This window comes from Lycium barbarum, chromosome 2 (genome assembly GCF_019175385.1).
Source record: "Lycium barbarum isolate Lr01 chromosome 2, ASM1917538v2, whole genome shotgun sequence".
Lineage (NCBI taxonomy): Eukaryota > Viridiplantae > Streptophyta > Magnoliopsida > Solanales > Solanaceae > Lycium > Lycium barbarum.
The window spans coordinates 97,593,754-97,611,741 of NC_083338.1; the positions used below are offsets into that span (position 1 = coordinate 97,593,754).

Below are 17,988 nucleotides of genomic sequence, written 5' to 3' on the forward strand. Positions count from 1 at the left end.
AACAACTAACTAATCTGTGGGAGTCAGCTACAGTTTTTTTTTTTTGGTCCAGTTTTTGGGTTCTGTTGGACTGAAGCTGAATTCGACGGATCAGTGAGTTGTTGCAACAAGTAAGATACTTGTTGCAACAGGTAGTACACTACTTGCAACAACTCACAAATCTGTTGCAACTTATTCATACTACGTATTTAACAACAATTAGTATAGAAGTTGCAACAACTACATAATCTGTTGTAATTGTGGCAGCCACTACAGTAGCTGTTGCATAAACTACAACAACTTCTGCAGCAACTACAACAGTTGTTGCAAAAATTTAGAAGCTCATATACAGCAGCTTTAGCACTTGATGCAACAAGTACAATTGCTATTGTAAATTGTTGGAAAATCAGCAGCAAAACCCACATAAACAATTGAAACAAAACAGTAATATTTTACTTACCAAATGAGCGGAAATTACTTCTGAAGTAATGCCCAGCCAAAAAATTGCAAAATCTGCTGGTTTCGTTTTTTTCTTTGTTGAGCAAATTCTTCAAAATGTCGCACCAATGGAAGAAGAAGAAGCAGGGGAAGAAGCAATACTTATGAAGTAATGCCCACGTAGACACTAACGAAATCCAACAAAAAAAATTGCAAATTTGGTGGTTTAGTTTTTTCTTTTGTTGAGCAGATTCTTCAAAATGGAACAGCAATGGATGAAGAAGAAGCACGGGAAGCAGCAATGGAAGATGAGGAAGAAGAATGGAGGGAGAAAAACAGGCGGATGGAAAAGAAGAAGAAGAAGGAGGAAGAACGAATGGAGGAAGGAGAAGAAGAACAGAGGAGGGAAAAGAGCAAAAACCGGTGCAGCTATTGGCGCCTTTTTTTTTTTTGACCCATTTTGGTATTTTAGGGTTTATATTGACTGGGTCAAAGTGTTAAAAATAAAACTTGAAGGCAAAGTGTTAAAAATAAAGTTAAGGGTCAAAGTGTCAAAATAAAAACTTTTGGGCAAGGTCAAAACCTCTTAATCACTAATAAAAAAACACCATCTCCACTCAATAATTAAAACTTGAGTCACCTTCTCTCAATAAAAAGACTTAAGAGTCACCTCTAACTAAATGCCCCCCTCAACTAATGTTCTTGGCTTCCCTACAAACCCTTCTCAATTTACTCTTTCTCAGGTCTTCTTTTCTTATATTCAAATCCTATATTCTTCTAGTCACTTTTTACTCCCTGCTTTCCAATTTATGTGGGCACTTTGAGAGTCAATTTGTTTAAATTTTAAAGCTAAACTGAATTAGATTAACTTAATATTTTAAGATTAAAATTTATACATCTGCAGTATTAATTTGTAGCTTTTTTCGTATCAATTTGATGAAAAGATACAATGTTAAAATATTGGTCGAAGTTCATTTAGTTTCAATCTCAAAAAATGAAAAGCGTTGCTTAAATTGGGCCAGAGGGAGTATCTTTTTTTTGCTAAAGGACCAACTACAATAGTGATTGCGACAAATAAAGACTTGGTTTTTCCCCCTCTTTGTAATTCCAATTAATCAGTCTGACAAGTAAAATAGGAGTTGCAGAAGCTATGATTTGTGACTGATTGTGCCCACATACATAATATTTGTTACATGCTGGAATTAGCGAAAGGAGAGGATAAAAAAAGACCCCCTTTTTGTGGGAATTGTGGGAATAAAGACTAGTTTTTTTTCTCTTTATAATTCATTTTGCTTAAAGAATAAAGATTAATCACTGTGACATGTAAAAGAGAGGCTTCAGAAACTATGATTTCTGACTGATTGTGTGAACATAAGTGTATGTGTTAAATGATGAATTAGCAAAAGGTGTGTTTGGTGGTAGCTAAGCTTCAAGAAATCCTCAGTTTTAGCTTAATACAAAATTTCTTTCTTTTTCTACTTCTTTTCATTTAATAAATTATATGATTTTATTGGGATTGAGCGTGTCGAATTCGTGTAGCTTCCATGGAAGACAGTGATATGTTTGGAGGAATTGTTGTTTGATAGTAGGTGTATGTGTATGGCAATCAAAGCGTTATTCCTTCTAGCAGGGAATTGTAGCCTAGGCAATCCAATTTGTTTGTCTAGTTAGAAAGAAAGAAACATGTGGTAGAAAGGTCAGAAATAATCTACAAATGAGTGGTTATGAAATATAGTAATGAAAATGGAATATTGTAAGATTTCATTATCATTCATTTGTTTTAAGGAAAGGGGGAATTCTTAGAATGATAAACAAATGTTATATAGAACTTCAATTTTGGGATGTGCTTGTTTCTAACAGATCATCTTCTAATGCAATGTCGCTATTCTCTTGAACGTAATTTAGAGCCCGTTTGGATTGGCTTATAAGTTGGCTTATAAGCTGTTTTCAGCTTTTTTGAGTGTTTGGCTGGCCAGCTTAAAGTCATTTTATGCTTAAAATAAGCTCAAAAAAATAATTGGACCCATTTGACTTAGTTTATCTAAAGCAGCTTATAAGCTGAAAACAGCTTATAAGCCAAAAAAAATAAGTTGGACTACCCCAACTTATTTTTTTCAGCTTATAAGCTGCAAACAGCTTTAAGCTGTAAGCCAATCCAAACGGGCTCTTAGAAGTTACTCCCCCCCCCCAAAAAAAAAAAAAAAAAAAAAAAAAAAAGAGATTAGAAGTGCATTCCCCAGATTAGTAATAGTAGTTTTAGTTCCCTTCAGTGTTATCAAAAGCGAAAAGCGCAAATAAAACATGGGCTTTAATGAAAAAAGACGCAATGGTGCAAAGTAAATATATATATATGTTTAGTCCAAGACTTAGAATAATAATCAGCATGAATAACAAATATATGGACAAAGAAATTGTAAAAGCTTTACGATAAAGTGAAATGTCAATTATCTAGTGTCACCTCTTCAATAAAGGCTCATTGGCAAGGAAAAGTATGTCTTAGAGCATTGATAATGACACTGAAGCGCACATAAAGCAAGGCGAAGCGCTCAACATGTTTTGAGCCTCGCTTCAGGGCTTAAGTGCGCCTTTGACGACACTGACTTCCCTTTTAGGCATTCTCCCTAGGAGAGAAGGAAGGAGGATAGAATCAAAGCCGCTATAAGAATTCTTGCCAATCCTGAAATTATGAGCTCAGCAGTAAACCTGTTGCTAATTGAATGATGTCATGCTTTATTAATTTGGTGTTGGAACATACAATTTTCTTTAGTTGTGTGTGGTTTCGTCTGTACTCAAAACAGAGGCTTCCATGTCTAATGCAATTTTCTGATGCAAAGTTCTCACTTTTTTCATTTTTTAAGAAAATACCGTTTTCGTTGTGGATCAGTTTGGGCACGGCCAGTCAAATCCCACTTTCCTCATTGAGTCCGCTCAGGAACCTTGGCAAAAAGATATGTGTTGAGAAAGAAACCTTATGGAAATCTGTTGGCATCTGCTCATGCTGTTGAGAGAGAGTATGAGGTTGTGCATTCTCTCTTTCCCATATGATGTAAATTGTAATATCTCGTTTATGTGCGTATTGGCTGTGTTTAACTTTGAGATCTTGATGTTGACATGGCAGGTTCTACATGCATTAAGTACTCATACGCTGGTCCCAGTCCCAAAGGTTTTTTGTTTGTGTACAGATTCAAGTCTGATTGGAACTCCATTCTACATTATGGAGTATCTGGAAGGACGTATCTTTATAGACCCTAAGCTACCTGTACGGATTCTATTTTCAAATATTTATCTTCCTAGATTATTTAGATTTGTGGCATTACTAGAGTAACATTAGTGTGATTGGTAAGCCTGATTCTTTTCATTGATTCGAAAGATAAATGTACTTTTTTGCCTCTTTAGGATGTACTGCCTGAAAGAAGAAGGGTCATATACCGTGCTGTTGCTCAAGCTTTGGCCGTTGTTCACTCTGCTGATGTTGATACAATTGGTCTTGGTAACTATGGGAAGCGGACAGACTATTGTAAGCGGCAGGTGCAGAAAATTTTAATTTTGAAAAGATTAAATCAACTAAATAAACCTCAATTCCAAAATAGTTGGGTCCGACAACATGCACTCTTACATATTTCTCTCTATTTAGGCTCATTTGATTCTACATTTCTGGGAAAATTAAGTTGTGCCTGACATTTTTTTGTTGGTCTATCAATCTTGACCCTTGATAATTACTATGCTACTGGAAATAAAACATGCTTTTGTGTTCTTACCCTGACACGTTCAGTTGCTTTATTCATGCAATGCACTTTTGGGGTGATTTTCAGTATTTAATTTTTGAATGTTCTTATAGTGTGTGATAGTTTACCTAACCTACTTCAGGTGGAAAGGTGGGCCAAACAATATCTTTTATCTACCGGTGAGGGTAAGTCCAGGAGAAACCCTAAAATGTTGGAGCTGGCAGATTGGTTGCGGCAACATATTCCCCACGAAGATTCCTCTGGTGCAACAGCAGGTCTAGTCCATGGTGACTTTCGGATTGATAATGTGGTGTTTCATCCTATTGAGGTGCAGTCCTTGAAAGCGTCTGATACTTCCTTCTGTTCCTTGTAGCTTTTGTTATTGGAGTCGTTTCAAATGCATGTGACATGTGCCCCTCTCCCTGCTCCAAAATAAGCTATAGGTTCCGCTGACTCTGTTAGTTGCTGTTGCAGGATAGAGTTATAGGTATTCTTGATTGGGAGCTTTCCACCTTGGGTAATCAAATGTGTGATGTTGCCTACAGCTGCTTGGTACGGCCACCCTTTTGCTACTTCTACTTAATTTCTAGATGTTATTTGACCAATGACATGCACTATCCTCAGAGTCACGTTTTTGTAATTAAAACCCCTTACTAGCATTTTGAGTTTCAGATGATTGATATGGGCAGCCCGGTGCACTAAGCTCCCGCTATGCGCGTGGTTCGGGGAAGGGCCGGACCACAAGGGTCTATTGTACGCAGCCTTACCTTGCATTTCTGCAAGAGGCTGTTTCCACGGCTCGAACCCGTGACCTCCTGGTCACATGGCAGCAACTTTACCAGTTACGCCAAGGCTCCCCTTCGTTTCAGATGATTGATATGTGGACCCAAATTAAGAAATTTTAAAGTTGCTAATATCTTTTCTTTCTGATTGATATATGGACCCAAATTAAGAAATTTTAAAGTTGCTAATATCTTTTCTTTCTTATCAGGGCCATATTGTGAATATAGCATCAGAAAGTATAGAAGAGAATAATGGCTTTGAACTCACCAGCTTCCCTGAAGGAGTGCCTTCTCTTTCCAATTATCTCCGAGATTACTGCTCAGCAGCTGTAAGACCTAATTTTCTCCGTCTTTGTTAGATGGTCATCCTTGAGCCGGGATTTCTTATACTTCACTTTGATCTACTAATACAGAACACTAGTTATCAGCAAAGCATGTTCAGATTAGTTCCTTTGTGATGCAAGGAAAATAAACTGACTGGAGTATAGAGATTGTGATGTCTTTTGAGAAAGCCTGACTTATAGTATCATCCCAAATCCAAAAATTTTAAACACGATATGCACGATTTATCTAGTATCAAGAGGAAATCAGCAAAATTTTATTCTTTAAGCACCCTAACATTGTGCAACTACTTGTTTCTCAGTTCTTTTGCCTTTTTTTTTTTTTTTTTTTTGTGTGTGTGTGTGTGTGCATTCAGGGAAGACCTTGGCCAGTTGATCAATGGAAGTTCTACATAACCTTTTCCTTATTTCGTGGGGCTTCGATATATGCTGGAGTACATTGCAGATGGATCATGGTAATCAGACTTATTAATTTTATGAGTGACATCAGTTTGATGTTTTGGCTAACAATTTAATTATGTAAGATTTATTATCTATATATTATAGTTATCTAATAATCACCTTGTAGGGTAATGCTTCAGGAGGTGAACGTGCCCGATGCGCTGGGGAAAAGGCTGATTCCTTCATTAGAATGGCATGGTCGTTTATCCAAAGAAAATCTGTTCTCCCTCAGCATCCTCCAACTGGTAAATCCTATACCTTAACAACTTCATTGCTGTTTCTAATTTTGTTAAAATGTAATTTTGGATTGTCATTGTAGTCTTTTCAGTTCTTCCAGAAATCATGTATACTCTCTTATTATGCATAGCTCTTGGACTATCTACATACTGTATATTTCAACTGTAATTTTTCTCCAGCTCCACTTTTGAAACTCTTATGTAGCATTAAAATGTTGAACCAAAATTCTGCTCTGTTCAAACTCCACTTTTCAGTGAAATTGCAGATATTCTAGTCATTAACCAACCTCAACATGTCTCAAACAAAAAGAACAAGTTTGCTCTTGAAAACAACCTTTATCTTCACATTCATTTTCATCGGCATTAAATGTCCACGAGAACTGATTACCGTGTGAAATTGGTGCAGCATAAAATATGATAGGCTACTGTGACTTTGTTGATCATGTCACTCTAGATAGTAAACTGAGGTGTAATACCTGTTTCCGTAATTAGATATTTCTGTTGTGCTATGCAGAGACAAGTTTGGAGGATCATGTTAGGCAACTTGGACATGATAGCCCAAATCAAGGAATGCCTAGGGGAGGGAAATTTGTGCCCGTGAGAAGGTTCAAAAGTTGAGGAAAAAATTGACAAATTTTATGGAGGATCATATATATCCAAGGGAAAATGAATTTTACAAGCTTGCACAGTCTACCATGCGTTGGACAGTTCTCCCGGATGAAGAGAAATTAAAGGATCTGGCAAAAAAAGAAGGATTGTGGAACTTGTGGATACCAGTGAGTTTGTAAAGCTCTATTCTATCATAAAGGAGTGAAAGAGATTTGTTCCCTAAGAGCGTACCTGATGTTATTTTCTACTAATATGTAGTTTGATAGTGCTGCTCGGGCCAGAGAACTTATTTTCGGCAGCAGAAATGGTCTAGTCAACAATGATTTTGGTAGCTTATTGGGTGCTGGCCTTTCCAACCTGGAGTATGGATATCTGTGCGAGATTATGGGTCGTTCTGTTTGGGCGCCGCAAATTTTCAACTGTGGGGCACCTGATACAGGAAATATGGAGGTAAAATAAACATTAGTACCTAATATTTTGTAAAGATATAGTTTGCAGGTAGCTATCACAATAATCTTCTTTTAACTAAAGTCAACGAAGACTTCACTTGCAAATATATGATATATAGCATATTTGAAGCATAACTATCTCTTGCACAAGCATAATTGTTTATGTTCTAACATTGTTTTGGGGGAATTCATCGTTTCAGGTATTACTTCGGTATGGGAATGAGCTACAGATGAAGGAATGTCTTGTTCCCTTGCTTGAGGGAAAGATACGCTCTGGATTTGCAATGACAGAGCCTCAAGTTGCATCCTCAGATGCCACCAATATAGAGTGTTCCATTAAAAGGTAGACACAAGCTAAAACTTTGAAAGGGACAAAATATATGAGATTAGCATCTCTCTCTCTCTCTCTCTTGTATATTTCTCTTATATATAAACACTCTCGGATAGATAAACTGTGAGGTGTAAGATTGGGCACCAGGTTAGATTTTCAGCACCTTAGAAAAGACTGGCAAGGTATTAAGAGAGTGCAAACTAGAAATAATTATAGCCATCATATGTATCACAAATAGCAGTTGATAGTATGTTCCCCTCCCCCATCCTGTTAGGGTCTGAGGGGGCCAAAAGTGGGCAAAAACAAGGAAAATGAACGACATGGAAAAAATAACATAAGAAAAGCAGAAAATGATATTCTCAAGTGAAATAATTGGAATTGCTAACAAGAAGTTCTAAAGGGATTTCCCTTTTATCTTGTCCCTTATCTCATGATCTCTATGTTTATCCAAATGTCATCTTACTATCTATATGAAATACATTGCACAGGCAAAAATTATGAATCGTCTTTTCATCCTCTCTATCGTCTCCTCTTCTCTTGGTGACTTAGTACTCCCTGTAACTTCATATTTGCACAGTTCAATTGGCTGTGTAAAATGAGGTACTAATGATATGTCTTATATTGTTAGTGGTAAAGGGAACCATTTGATCAATGGTTACATTGATCCCAAGATGGTAAATCTAAATTTCTCAAATTTTTGTGGGAATCTTGAAGTGCATTTATGTGTCTTAAATAGTTGATGAATATTTAGGAGAGAAATTCGTAACATTGGGATCAGAGTATCATGCAAGATGTTGAACGTGAATCTAGAAAATTCTGATGGTTCCCGTCAAAATTTAGAAGGATTGTGTTCAACTTAATCATCCTATGCTTGTTATATACACAGGAACCTTTAGAGGGATTTTGGTCATATTAGAGGCAATGACTAGGATTTACCTGCCCCTAGCCCAAAAAGGAAATAGGAGGACCCGAAGGCTGGAATTTGTTGGATTAATGAAAATAACTGTGGAAGCAATGCATTTTACAGAAATGGGAACTCGTATATTATCAACGGGACAAAATGGTGGACCAGTGGAGCCATGGATCCCCGGTGCAAAATTCTCATTGTGATGGTTAGTTCTTGCTTCTCAACGAAAAATAATTTGTTTCATTTTATAGTGTGTTCAAGGCAGTTAGTCTGGATGAATGGCAGGGAAAAACTGACTTGGCAGCTCCAAAGCATAAACAACAATCCATGATCTTGGTGGACATCAACAGTCCTGGTATTACCATAAAGAGACCGCTAACAGTATTTGGCTTTGATGATGCCCCTCATGGGCATGCAGAAATAATATTCGAGAATGTATTCGTCCCAGCCAAGAATATCCTGCTTGGTGAGGGGCGTGGGTTTGAGATTGCACAGGTAACGTTGTTTCATGTATTTATCAAGTTCACATTTACATATCTTATGACATTTTATGAGCTAATCTTTTGATGCCTATTCATCAGAAGTTCCTAAATCTGTTACATTCAATCGATCATCAATACTTTTGCATTTTCTTTTGGGTTGTGCACATCGCAGGAAAGTGATTTAATCTCCAAATATTTTACATGTTCTGAAGTTTGATTGTCACCCATTATGGGGGTTTGAGGGGGAAAGAAGAAAATTCCTGCTTTCGTTTCAAGTTAATGGTACATCTGTAAAGGGGCCATTCTGACAGAGAGTCGTATGGATTGCTAAACTGCTCATTTTGATTATCTGAGGGAAGATATATATATATGACAGCATATGGAATTGCATCTGAAACTTGGTTGCCGAATTCTTATTCTTGTAGGGTTGGCTGGGACCTGGAAGGTTGCATCATTGCATGAGACTAATAGGTGCAGCAGATCGCGGCATGCAGATGATGGTACAAAGGGCACTTCAAAGGAGAGCTTTTGGAAAATTAATCGCTCAACATGGCTCATTCCTTTCTGATGTTGCTAAGGTAAGTTTTTTGCATTTAAGTTTGCGCAAAGAAAACCTCCCATAACAGTAACTACTTTATTAAAAATGTCTCTTCTTTTTCCATAATTCTATATGAAATGATACATGACAATGGACTTTATAGTGCCGAATTGATCTGGAGAAAACTAGATTACTTGTTCTCGAAGCTGCTGACCAGCTTGATCGGCTTGGAAACAAAAAGGCCCGTGGTACAATCGCAATGGCAAAGGTAACAAAGCATAGTGACAATGACTTACGTGATTGAATCATCTCTCTTCCAGAAAATATTTTACCAGGATTATATGGTTTACAGGTTGCTGCCCCAAATATGGCATTGAAGGTGCTTGACACAGCAATGCAAGTGCACGGTGGTGCTGGTTTATCAGGCGACACTGTTCTTTCCCATCTCTGGGCTACAGCTAGGACATTAAGAATAGCAGATGGTCCTGAAGAAGTACACTTGGGGACAATCGCAAAGATGGAACTACAGAGAGCCAGACTGTGAAAGGTTGATACAAATACTTTCTTTTTGGGCTGATACAAGTCGTTTGTTTGCGCACAACCTCAACCGCTGCCCTGGTCAAGAAAAGAATAATTGATAATGAGACTATTGGGAAAAAGAGGGCAGAAAGCATGAAAATAGAAGGCTATGGAGCAAAAAATAGCCTAATAATGAGTTTAAGTAAGCATATGTTACTTGGATTATATCACCATTTGTCTAGGTCAATAATATAATGGTGTCAGTTTGTGGCACCTACATAAATCTTACCCACTGATGTATAACATGATCTACAAGTTCTAAGTTGCATCATCTTGGTTTTTACAGTAAGTTTTCCTCATTTTGCTCTGTTGAAATTCTTGAAGCTGTATTAGATTGCCTTATTGTAAAATAGCTAAGGTAATTTCGAGCTTTCGTACTATCTCTCAGGTCGTCTACACTGTATTCTCAAATATATATATATCAGTTTATTCTTAGATTTCTTATTTCTTGTAAGCAATTTTTTGTTTTCTTGAGAACTCCCTGCATTTGCATGGGCTTTGGACTTGTCGCTAGTATGGTCATTGAAGCTTTGATCGTCTCGTCAATTTCTTACTTCTCGTATTGCTTTCAGTTTTGGAATTTCTATACATACACAGGATATATTCTACTATTATCTTCTCAAAGTAACGAACCATAATCAATTGTAGAAACAACACTAAAAAATTATAGTAGTTGGTTTTTTTTCTTTTTCTTTTCATGATACGGAGTTTAAAAAAAAAATGATACGGAGTTAAAATGATTATAAACATCAGCAGAACGAAATTTGTAATAATAAGGTGGCTTTTCCTTAGAAATTCCCATTCTGCGTTTAGACAGTTTTGCTTTCCATAGGCTTTTTGATCTGTTGTCAAAACTTTGCATATTTTATTCCGTGCTAGCCAAGTGCTTTTTAATTACTCCTTTGTCCCATTTTAATGAGATGGTGTCTGATTGGCTACAAAATTTAAGAAGGAAAAAAATTGAAACTATTCATCTAAAAGAAGTCATAAAATTTTGTGCCGCAATGAATCATTTTTTCAAGAATAAAATGAAAAACTTATAGTTAAATTGTTTTAAATTTAAAAGATATCATTCTTTTTGGATTAGATTAAAAGAAGAGTCATATAAATAGGGACAAAAGGAGTAATAAACTTAATCAAGCGTGTTTTCAAGCCTTTTTTCTAAAAAAGATATGATGCACTAAATCAAATTGTTCTTCATTCGGAAAGGTCAGTACTGAAACATTTCATTTATCACTTTATTTGATTAAAATGCATTATCTAATTTTGTACGTTTTAATACTTCTATCAGTAAGTGAAGTAAGTTAATTATATGGTCATATATATACTCTCCTTAAGTTTCTCTATTTTATTTTCCTGAATATCTGTTACACTCCATAATAATCCGTGTTACTTGAAGTAAAACAAGAAAAAGAAATGAGTTATGAAGGTTCAAGGAAAGTTAATCGAGTTAGTAAGAATATCGTTATATATATGGTTGCCTTAAGTATCCCGAGGTGACATGGTAACCTAAAGGATTTGAAATCGCGTTATGAGTATGTATATGAGGTAATGCGAGTGACCTTTTAAAGTATTTGAGATTATTAGTAATGATATAGAGGATGGACAAAAGATATGAATATACTTTTGCGATTGGAGTTTCGTCAAAGCTTTGTGAGTTCTCTAGTTATGCTTAAGGTTATTGTGATTCTCTGGACCCTTCGAGATGTGTATATGGATTTTTATTTATGTATATAAGTGTGTATATGTATGCATAAGAGGTTACATAAGGTTGGAAGAGGATTAGAAGTTAAACGAAATGAATCGGAACTTCAGTAAAATTTCGGACCCAATTTTAGTCTATATTGTAGGAGGCATATCTCCTTGAATATGAGGAGTTTTAAGGTGTTTCAAAAGCCTAAAATGAAGTTCATCGAGTCTAGTTTGTAATGCAACAAACCGCTCGTCAAAATGATATCGGGATAAGGAGATATGGACGATGCAAGTTGGGCTGGCAGGGCAGCAAGTTTGGACCCGACCCAAACACTCACATTTCGGCCCATGAGGCCCATTAAACTCAATAGATAAGTCACCACTTTGCCCTATATCATTTCACACGACCTAAAACAGATCCAAAACCCTTATTTTCTCTCCCAAACCCCCTTTCTAATTGAGCCATCATATAAGCTAAATCCTAGACCCTTGACATGATATTAGTTAAAGAGAAGTTGTAGCTTAAGTTTTTTTTTTGTGTTGTTAAGCAAGCAGCTGGAAAGAGGAACAAGATTCTTGAAGATTCTGATTTCTAAAGGTAATTTCAACCTCCTACTCATGTTATCAATTTGGATTAAAGGTTTAATATGGTGTATACGTGAAGGAAACGTTGATATACAAGCTAGAGAGAGAGAGAGAGCATAAGCCATGGCATTCGACCATGGCTAGCAAAATTGGAGCTCAAATTTGTTGATCCAAAAATCAGTTTTTCTAGGTATTTCAGCCCTTAGGAAGGTGATAATAACGTGGAGAATTCATTTGGAGCAACAAGAACAAGTATTAGTTCATTTCACAAATTCTAGCCAAGTGGAAAAAGCCAACTTGTTAAGGTAAGAGTTGATCATTTTTCTATGTGTTTGATGATGAAGTTGGACGTGTGGGGAATATGCAAATGTAAATTGTATGTGTGAAATTATGTATCTTGATGTTGAAGCATAGTTGTAACTTGGTAACATGAATTGCACGAATGTTGGAATGTTGTTGAATGCCGTAGGGGCTGTTTTTAATTGAAATTTGATTGATTGATTTGAATTAATATTTTGGTTGTTGTAATCATAGATTATGTGATGAGAATGACGGAATTTAATGGTTAGAGTTGGAGTTAAAATTGTTGTGGGTTGTTGTAAGGATTATAGAGATAATAATGTGATTTACTTGCATATGAATAGATGATGTGGTGTCGTGTGGCTGCTGTTGTATTTCCCTGAAATTTGCTGAAAAGATGGCATGAAATAAGGCGTAAGAAGTGTATATGGGCTGCTTGGTGTGTTGTAAGTGTTCGTTAGAATTTCGGGCATCGTTATGTTATAGTTTAGGGGCTGTTTTCGGCCCAATTTGGAGAAATTGTTAGATCGTTGGAAATATTATGTGAATTATTTAGAATGTTCTTGAATGTTGTTAGTATGGGTTTGGGTTAGTATTTGAATGTATAGGCGTTGATGTTGGCTTGAAGGTAAGCCGTTGAATTGAATATTTGGAAAGTTGTCGAATGATGAAAAAGAGAGTATTAATGTAATATTGTCTTTCAGATTGGTTATTGGAGTTGTTAGGTTGGTTATTGTGGTTGTTGCTGTTGATTTTGAGCGAGTTAAATTCTCGGGTTGGCCTATTTACAGGGGAAATGCTGCCGAATTTTCTGTAGAATTTAATGTTAGTTTGGAATGAATGGCTTAAGTGCCTATGTTTAATATTGGATATTCGTTGGCATATTTGTAGACCTTGGGGAGCCCGAGGCGTAGATTGGGATTTACTTTAGATTGGCTATCTTGGAGTGCGTACGAGGTATGTAAAGCGCAACTCTTCTTTCTTTTGGCATGCCTTAGTTTTCAATAGGTTATATCACGAGCCTCGAGGAAATTCCAAATTCGAAATCCGAGCACGTTATGATCCTTATATATATTTCTTGGCATTCTTATGTATGATGTGATGAAATATGAACCTTTATGTTTTTGAAAGAATTGATTTCCAAACTTTGTACAAAAATAGTTGTTTTAAAGAATTCCATAACTACGAAACGCCATATCTTTCACCGAAAGGCTCGGATAGCTTCAATATTGTTGTAGAAGTTTATATGGCATATAATGAGTATATTTTCCATAGGCGGGCCCGATTCGGGTCAATACCCATCTGTGGGTCCCGCGACTTTCCTTTATGTAATTCGGACAACTTTTGAAAGAATTTGGTATGATTATCATTTCGAATTTCAAGTATGGTCATTTACTTATATTTGAGTCTATGATAATGATTTTATGCATATGGTTACTCATGACTCTGCTCGTGCGTTCTGTTATATCTTTCGCCGGTTCCCGGGCCGGTTCTGTTATCGTGCGCATTTTGATATACTCCGGAGTTATGCTGTGTTATGGTTCTCCGAGCTACTCGCTAATGAGGGTCGGGTTCCACCTATATTTGGTGTTATGCTGTGTATGGTGTTATGTTGTGATGTGATATGTGACGGGGATACGGAGATTTGAAACTTTCTGGTGTTATGCTGTGTTATGGCGCCATCGTCGGGTGGGCGACCATATTCTTCTGTACCCTATGCATTACTTACATATTTTTGAAAGTAAGCAAATTTTGATATGTTGGATTTGCACTTATGTTTGGTACTTCTATTTCGTTTATGTCTCAGATTTGCTTTCTGTATATTCTGTTTTGCATACTCAGTACATATTTCGTACTGACCCCCTTTCTTCGGGGGGCTGCGTTTCATGCCCGCAGGTACAGACGCACAGTTTGGTGATCTACCCATTTAGGACACCCTCTTCTGCTGTTTGGAGTGCTCTTCTCATTTCAGAGCACACATTTTGGTATATATTCGTTCGCTATGTATACATGTATTTGTTCAGGGGCACGGCGGGGCCCTATCCCGCCATATGATTCAGTTTGTCTGTTTAGAGGTCTGTAGACGTATTTGTGGGTGTGTGTGCCTACTTCTGTACGGATGTGTTTGCATGACTCTATTCGTTATGGCAGCCTCGTCGGCGTGCATTTTGTATATGTTTGTGGCAGCCTTGTCGGCTTTTGACATATTTGATAGCCTTGCTGGCTTTTTGATATATGTGCATATGTTCGGCGATGTATATTCCGCTGCCTCTTCTGATTCTGATATAATGTTTTGTACGCGCAATCGCGCAAGATAATATTCGTTCTCAACTCTGTTTAAAAATGATGATTTAGTTTGTATGTCCGTTTGGGTGCCCAAGTAGGGCACCAGTCGCGGCCCACGGGGCTGGGTTGTGACAATATCCTCCCTAGTCATTGTTCGTATAGTTGACAAGATATTCCCTTTGATATGTATCCTGTAATTCAGGTTTAACCTTGTTCCTTCAAGTTCTATACAAATTTCAGTGAAAATTGAAGTACCACGGTATCTTTTTTTAATTAGAGTATTATAAATTGTGATATTGAAAGGATAAAGCAATATTACTCATTAGTTTGGAACAAACGGGAATAGCATTGAACAGTAAAATTCTGTTTCGCAAACCTTGATTGTAGGAATAATAAAGGTAAAAATGAACAGTAACAACCTCGTCTTTTTCTTAGACCATTTCACATCCTCACATCCTCAACAGAAAACCAACTATAATTTCGTTAATTACTTGTTCCTATACACTATAAATGAGTTGTCCATTTTTAGGAAACATATCTTTCAGAGCCAAGGGGCATGCACCCTCTCTAATAAGAAATCCCCAAAAGCTCTTTATCAATAAAAACAAAACAGAAACACTTTTTACTTTGGGAAAATACATATAAGAAAAAAAATACATTATGGCTAACAAAATAGCCATTGCTGGCTTAGCCTCAATTCTTGTGGTGGCTTGTGTTGTGGCAGCAGCTGTCACCATTTCAAAAAATAATAGCAGTGATTCATCCAGTGGTGGTGGTGGTGGTGCTGGAAATAGTCAAATTTCAACCTCTACAAAATCTGTGAAAGCAATGTGCCAACCTACTGATTACAAAGAAGCATGTGAAAAAAGTCTTGCATCAGCCAAGAACACTAGTGACCCAAAGGAACTTATAAAAGTTGCATTTGAATCCACCATCACTGACATTAAAAATGCCATAAAAAACACTGACTTAATCAAGGAAGCCGCCAAAGATCCAAGAACCAAAGAGGCTCTACAAACTTGTAATGGTCTTCTTGATGTGTCTATTGATGATCTAAGAAGATCTTTTGATAAAGTTGGCAGCTTTGATATTAACAAGATCAAGGATTACACCGATGATCTAAAAACATGGATCAGTGCTTCAATTACTTATCAAGAAACTTGTTTAGATGCTTTTTCAAACACAAGTGGTGACACTGGTGAGAAAATGAAGAAATTATTAAAGAGTGCAGGGGAACTCACTAGCAATGGCCTTGCCATGATCACTAGCTTTGGTGACATGCTCACCAATTTGCATATCCCTGGCATTAATCGCCGATTATTGACAACCGATTATGACTACTCATCATTCGTTGAAGCCGGTTCTCGTAGGCTTCTTCAAGTTTCTAATATCAAGCCTAATGCTGTGGTTGCTCAGGATGGAAGTGGACAATACAAGACCATCAAAGAAGCTCTTAAAGCTGTGCCCCCAAAGAACACACAAACCTATGTTATCTTAATCAAGGCAGGTGAATACAAGGAAATGGTTGATATCCCAAGAGGTGTGACAAACGTTGTGTTTATTGGTGAAGGCCCAACCAAGACCAAAATTACTGGCAACAAGAACTTTGCTGATGGCACTGGCACTTTCCATACCGCCACCGTTGGTAAGTCATTCAGTTTTCTGAACAATGATTTATGTTTCGTACACGTACATGGTGATTTCTTGGATGATCACTTAACTAATAGTTATTATCTCAACTCGTCACCCTTCTTCTTGATTCCGATTTCCTTCAACAAAGAAAGTGACTTTCTAAGATAATGTAATTGAATGACCATATGAGAAATCAACTCCCACAGAAACAGAGCAATAACTTGCTTAGTGTAAAGACCTTTACACTGTCAGTATACATAACCATTTCACACTTTAGTCCTAATTCTATTTATTTTAAGCAGTTAGCTGTTATTATCTTTTAAATGACGCCGGTCAGTGTAAAAAGTTAAACTCTTTTGTAAAATGTGCAGCTGTGAATGGAGATGGTTTTGTAGCGAGGGATATAGGATTTGAGAACACAGCAGGAGCAATGAAGCACCAAGCAGTTGCACTTCGTGTGTCAGCTGATAAGACAGTGTTCTACAACTGCAACATAGATGGGTACCAAGACACCCTATACACTCATTCCTACAGACAATTCTACAAGGACTGTACCATCACAGGAACCATCGACTTCATCTTCGGCGATGCATCTGCGGTGTTCCAAAACTGCAAGATGATTGTGAGGAAACCAGGTGATAACCAAGCTTGCATGGTCATTGCTCAAGGTAGAAAAGATCACCGTGGCGTTGGTGCAATCGTATTGCAGAACTGCGAAATACGGGCTGAGCCAGCATTTACTAGCACACAACCACCAATCAAGGCATATCTTGGACGTCCATGGAAGGAGTACTCCAGGACCATTATTATGCAATCTTATATTGATGGGTTCATTGATCCTGAAGGATGGGCTCCATGGAATGGTAACTTTGCTCTAAACACGTTGTTTTATGCGGAGTATCAAAACAAAGGACCAGGAGCAAACACTGACAAAAGGGTTAAGTGGGGTGGTTACAAGAGGAACATTTCACCACAAGAGGCTGAAAAATATGCTCCTGGTTACTTCATTGACCAAGATAGCTGGATTAAGAAGACTGGTATTTCCTATTAGGAAATAGACAGCCTGCCTGCCTTGATCAAACTGTAACAACTTAAGGATGATTAATTCCTTTATAAAAATTTGAAAATCTACATATAAAAAAAAATATCCAATTATGTTTATTTAGTTTGCTTTTCTAGCTTTTTTTGTACCTAGCTATGTAATACTTACTTTTAGTTTATTGATATCTATCTATATTTTAGATTATGCAAAATCAAATGGTAATTCAACTTGGTAATTTCAGCTCGTTTATTCTTTCCCCCCCTCTAGTTTCCATCATTTCTCCTTAAAATCTATGTCATAAACAATTAGGGTAAATTTTACTTGTGGTCATCCAACAAGTTAATCACGCAAAAATCAATTTTCTATTTTTGTTAAATAAAAAATTTTCAACTTTAAAGTTTATCACACAAATTATTTTTCTATTGTAATCACATAAAAGTCATCCAACTTTAAAACATTTCGCATAAAAGTCATTTTTCAATTGGTTGTCACCTGAAGTCATCTAACTTTGACCAAGTGGACTATAAACTAAATTTCACCTGAAATTTTAGATTTTGTATCGGAAAAAGGACATGGCACTTCACAATAAGTTAATTAATTTTTGGATAATTTCA

General features: G+C 36.8%; 1 protein-coding gene, 1 long non-coding RNA gene and 1 pseudogene across 3 annotated transcripts; all 3 read left to right on the top strand.

The window, feature by feature from the left end:
• Positions 1-1,082: 1,082 nt before the first annotated feature.
• Positions 1,083-10,383, top strand: LOC132626685 (probable acyl-CoA dehydrogenase IBR3; annotated as a pseudogene).
• A 1,293-nt stretch (positions 10,384-11,676) lies between these two features.
• Positions 11,677-14,711, top strand: LOC132621094 (uncharacterized). 2 transcript variants are annotated; one of them, XR_009575414.1, is made up of 4 exons: positions 11,677-12,127; positions 12,194-12,419; positions 13,306-13,371; positions 14,311-14,711. It is a non-coding gene; the product is annotated as an uncharacterized LOC132621094 (long non-coding RNA). The 2 variants fall into 2 exon arrangements; XR_009575412.1 differs by having other exon boundaries at positions 11,677-12,419.
• A 526-nt stretch (positions 14,712-15,237) lies between these two features.
• Positions 15,238-17,620, top strand: LOC132621104 (pectinesterase-like). The gene is made up of 2 exons (XM_060335258.1): positions 15,238-16,345; positions 16,704-17,620. The coding sequence occupies exons 1-2, from the start codon at positions 15,361-15,363 to the stop codon at positions 17,381-17,383; spliced, it is 1,665 nt and encodes a 554-aa protein (XP_060191241.1). The 5' UTR covers positions 15,238-15,360; the 3' UTR covers positions 17,384-17,620.
• Positions 17,621-17,988: the final 368 nt, after the last annotated feature.

Coding starts and splice junctions, on each gene's coding strand:
- LOC132621104 (XM_060335258.1), top strand. CDS start 15,361: ATGGCTAACAAAATAGCCATTGCTGGCTTAGCCTCAATTCTTGTGGTG. Junction 16,346..16,703: donor TTTCCATACCGCCACCGTTG/GTAAGTCATTCA, acceptor TAAAATGTGCAG/CTGTGAATGGAGATGGTTTT.